Source organism: Penaeus vannamei, chromosome 16 (assembly GCF_042767895.1).
Source record: "Penaeus vannamei isolate JL-2024 chromosome 16, ASM4276789v1, whole genome shotgun sequence".
In the NCBI taxonomy this organism is placed as follows: domain Eukaryota; kingdom Metazoa; phylum Arthropoda; class Malacostraca; order Decapoda; family Penaeidae; genus Penaeus; species Penaeus vannamei.
The window spans coordinates 40,129,366-40,134,365 of NC_091564.1; the positions used below are offsets into that span (position 1 = coordinate 40,129,366).

The window sequence follows — 5,000 nt, forward strand, 5'->3', positions numbered from 1 at the left end:
AGGAGGTTGCGTCTCCGGCAGCAGAAAACAGCGGTCGAAGTGACGCTAACGCCCGCCGCCAGCGATGGTTACGACCCTGATGTAGTGAAGTCCATTCAGTGCCGCCCACGCGGTCTCGACGTCCTCCCGCGTTTGTCCGAGCGGGACGCCCACGAGCAGGACGGACGCAGGATGTCTTCCCATGAACGCCGTAGAGCCAATAAAGGATTCGTTGCCGGAGACCTGTGCGCACCTGGCGATCCGAGGAAGCGTCCCTGCAACCACGGACACGCAAAGGGGCTGGACACCTGTTTCAGACATCGCATGGAGAGAGAGAGGCAGGTCAGTGGTGTAAGTAGCAGAATCAGAATATCTAGAGTTCCATGTAGTTTGCATTGGAAAATCAGAAAGTAAATTCACATTTTTTCTGGCTCCTCCCAGGACCTCCGTTCCCCTGACCCGCACAGCGAGGACTCGGGCTTGTCTGAGACCGAGTCGGAGCCAGAGCTGATGCCGTCAGGCCGCGACCTCGCCTCGGAGGGCCAGGGAGGGGTGAAGGATCCCTCCGAGGCTCTCCTTACAAACATCCAGCCTCACCGCCGAATCCTGCCTCCCCTGATCGGCGAATCCCGTGCGGAGGGAGAGGCAGCCGCACGCCCCTCCAGCGGCCGGGCGACGACCCTCATCCTCGCGAGGAAATCGTCCATCGATGACGCAGCGGAGAGCCGTTGGTCGCACGCGCCGGGACATTCCGGTGAAAAACTCCCCAATTCCCTTCAGAGACTACAAATGGCCTCCGTTCCTAAGCAATTGGCGTCCGAAAATAGGAGAGAACAACCTGGCGCGCTAAGATACAGCGCCCCGTCCATGCTGCTTTGTCACCCTAACGAGTCCCGTATTTATCGGGACCTTGGCGGGGGCGGCGCGAAGGTCAGCCGGGGTGTAGGAAGGATGGAGAGCGCTGTGTGAAAGACTGTACTTATAGCCCTGATGGTAGACAATTTTTATTTATTATTATTATTTTTTTTTTAGGCTACGGTAGTTATCATCAATTCCCTCTCTACATCTTTATTCTCCCTCTCTCCATCTGATTACATCCTTTGTCCCACCATTTTCGCTTGCCTTATACCTGATACTTTCTACCTCTATCCTCTATCCTTCCCTCACCAGATATCACTCCCGAGACTTCCAATCCCTGATATATCCTCCTCAGTCGCTTCCTCCCCTCCCTCGATCCTCTCCCCTCCCCTCTCTCTCTCACTCTCTCCCTTCTCTCTCCACCCTTTCCTCCCCAATCCCTCCCTCCCTCTCCTCCACCTCCTCCCTCCCTCCCTCCGTTCTCTGCCTCCTTCTCTCCCTCCCTCCCTCCCTCTCCACCCGTTCCTCCCTACCTCCCTCTCCCTCCCTCCCTCCCTTCCTCCCTTCCTCCCTCTCCACTCCTTCCTCCCTCCCTCCCTCTCCACCCCTACCTCCCACCCTCCCTCTCCTCCACCTTCTCCCATCCTCCCTCCCTCCCTCCCTCTCCACCCCTTCCTCCCATCCTCCCTTCCTCCCTTCCTCCCTTCCTCCCTTCCTCCCACCCACCCACCCCTCTGCCTACCCTCCATCCCTCTCCACTCCTCCATCCCTCTCCACTCCTCCCTCCCTCCCTCCCTCCCTCTCCACCCCTTCCTCCCTCCCTCCCTCTCCACCCTCCTCCCCCTACCTCCCTCCCTCCCACCCTTCCCCTCCCTCCCTCTCCACCCCTTCCTCCCTCCCTCCCTCTCCACCCCTCTTTCCCACCCTCCCGCCCTCCCTCCTTCCCTCTCCACCCCTCCCTCCCACCCTCCCTCTCCATCCCTTCCTCCCACCCTCCCTCCCTCCCTCCCTCCCTCTTCACCCTCCCTCTCCACCCCTTCCTCCCACCCACCCTCCCTCCCTTCCTCCCTCCCTCTCCACCCCTTCCTCCCACCCACCCTCCCTCTCCATCCCCTTTCCCACCCTCCCTCTCCACCCCTTCCTCCCGCCCTCCCTCCCTCCCTCCCTCTCCACCCCTTCCTCCCTCCCTCCCTCCCTCCCTCCCTCCTTCCCTCCCTCCCTCTCCACCCCTTCCTCCCTCTCCACCCCTTCCTCCCACCCTCCATCCCTCCCTCCCTTCCTCTCATTCTCTGCCTCCTTCTCTCCCTCCCTCCCTCCCTCTCCACCCCTTCCTCCCACCCACCTACCCACCCACCCTCCCTCCCTCTCCACCCTCTCCACCCCTTCCCCTCTCCACCCCTTCCTCCCACCCTCCACCCCTCCCTCCCTCTCTCCACTCTCTGCCTTTTCACCAACAACCCTTTCGACCCTTCTCCTTTCTTCTCCGTTTTACAGGTGAGTCCATTGCGCTTGTTGACTCCCGGTAAGAAAACAGTGCAAGAGAAACCCCACTTAAATGAAGATCTAAATAGACTCCCTTTCAACTACAGCATTCAAGGAGAATCTTTATGTTTTCCTCTTTTTTTCTTTTTTTTCTTTTTTTTTGGGGGGAGGGGGTGGAAGGGTAGGGGGGTGGATTAATGCGGAGATAATAAGCCTGAAGCGAGGTTTTTAATGATTTTTTTTTTTTTTTTTAGATTATCATGCTTATTATTTTCTATATATTCTTAATCCTTGTTCTTTTTTCTTTTTTGTTTATTTTTTATAATATTGTTATTGTTATTGTTACAGTTATCGTTACCATTATTAGAATTCCCATGATTATTATTATTATTATTATTATTATTATCATTACTATTATCATTATTATTGTCATCATTATTATTATCATCGTTATTATCATTTTCACTTTCATTTTCATAATAATCATCATCATTATTATTATTATCACCAACATCATCATTACTATTGGTATTATCATTATCATTATCATTTTATTATTATCATTATCACTATCATTATTTTTGTTATTATCACTGTTATTATTATCCTTATTATTATTATTATTATCATTATTGCTAATATCATTATTATTATCTTTAAATTATTATTATAATTATCATCATTATAGTCATTATTATAAACATTAACATCACTATTATCATTATCATTATTATCATTATCTTTATTGCCATCAACATTGTCATTATCATCAACATTATTATTATCATTATCATTACTCTTATCCCCATTATGATATCATAATCATTACTATTGTTATCATTATATTACCATTATCATAACTGTTAATATTATAAACATTTTTATTATTATCCTCATTATTATTATTATTATTGATACTATTATCATTACCATCATCATTATTATTATCAGTTTTTTATTATTATCATCATTACTTTTATTAATATTATCATCATTATTGTTTTTACTGTCATTATTATGATCATTATATAATAGTCATCATCATTACTATTATGAATATCATTATCCTAATCATCATTAATGTTATTGTTTTTATTTTCATTAGATTTATTGTCATTCTCATCATAAATAACATTATTCCATTTTTCATAACCTTCATGCATTCTATATTTTTAACTTGTGTTTTATTCTCTCATTTTCTTTCATTTTCCATTTTAGTTTTGCGTCGCTCATTTTTTCCCTTCATCACTCTCTCTTTCTTCTTCCTTCTTTTCATATCTTTAAACTTCTTCAATTTCTTCCTTTGTTCGGCCTTCCATTCTTTTCCCAGAATCACTTTGTTTTCCCTTTCTCTTGCAGCCTCCTTTATCCGCCTACATCTCATCATCTTTGTTATTGCATCCCATGTCTTACTTCTCTTTTCGCTTACGTGTCTCCCTTATCTTTTCATTTCTCTATTTCCCTCCCCTCGCTCTCTCCTCTTTTGCTTTCTCTCTTATCCGTCCTTTATGCTCCCACATCTTATTATCTCTATTATTGCATCCCACGTCCTTCTTTGCCCCTACCTCGCTTTCTCATCTCCTTCTCCCTCCTTCTATTTCCTCCTTTTTCATTTCCTTCCTTTCTTCCTTCTCTCTTCTTCCCCCTTTCAACGAGGATTGAAGTCGTATCATTTGGTGTGTATTTATTATGCAAATTGGTACCACGTGATATTTTGTACCGGAAGTGAAAAGTATTTTTATTTACAAAGAATTTTCTACTTTGTAAACTATTTATAAGTAAATTGTTTATAAGTAATTGTGATAAGTATTCCACTTAGGGGACAGGGATGTGCAAATATATGTTGTTTGGATGTCCGTGTGTGTGTGTGTGTGTGTGTGTGTGTGTGTGTGTGTGTGTGTGTGTGTGTGTGTGTGTGTGTGTGTGTGTGTGTGTGTGTGTGTGTGTGTGTGTGTGTGGGTGAGTGTGTGTGTGTGTGTATGTGTGTGTGTGTGTGTGTGTGTGTGTTTGAACGCCTCCTGTAGTATGAATAATGATAATGATAACACAAAAAGAATAATAAAAGAACCCATGAAAATAATAATGATAACGATGATAATTATGAGAGAAAGAGGAGGAGGATAATGATGATAACATTACTATTATCATTATTATTGTTATTGTTATTGATGTTTTGTTATAATCATTATAAGTACTATTTGTATTGAAACTGTTATCATTACTATTAATAATAACAATAATAATAATAATAATAATAATAATAATAATAACAATAATTATGATGATGATAGGTGATAATAATAATAAGTATGATTGTAATGATAATGATAAGGATAATGATACTACTACTACTACTACTACTACTACTAATGGTGATAATAATAATAATGATAATAATAATAATAATAATAATAATAATAATAATAATAATAATAATAATAATAATAATAATAATAATAATAATAATAATAATAATAATAGTGATAATGATAATGATAAAATTAATAATGATAATAATAATAATAATAATAATAATAATAATAATAATAATAACAATCATTATAATGATGATACTACTACTACTACTAATAATAATAGTAATAATAATAATAATAATAATAATAATAATGAAAATAAAAATAACAACAATAATAATAATATCAATAATAATGACGATGATG

At 42.2% G+C, this 5,000-nt stretch overlaps 1 protein-coding gene across 1 annotated transcript in view; it reads left to right on the plus strand.

The window, feature by feature from the left end:
- The window catches only part of LOC138864475 (neural cell adhesion molecule 2-like), a 59,586-nt gene that overhangs the window by 52,631 nt on the left and 1,955 nt on the right, over window positions 1-5,000 (plus strand). The window contains exons 11-12 of the mRNA XM_070131607.1: window positions 1-321; window positions 421-909. The exon at window positions 1-321 is cut by the window's left edge and continues 98 nt beyond it. Coding sequence (XP_069987708.1) covers window positions 1-321; window positions 421-909 — 810 coding nt within the window. The remainder of the gene's footprint in view (window positions 322-420; window positions 910-5,000) is intronic.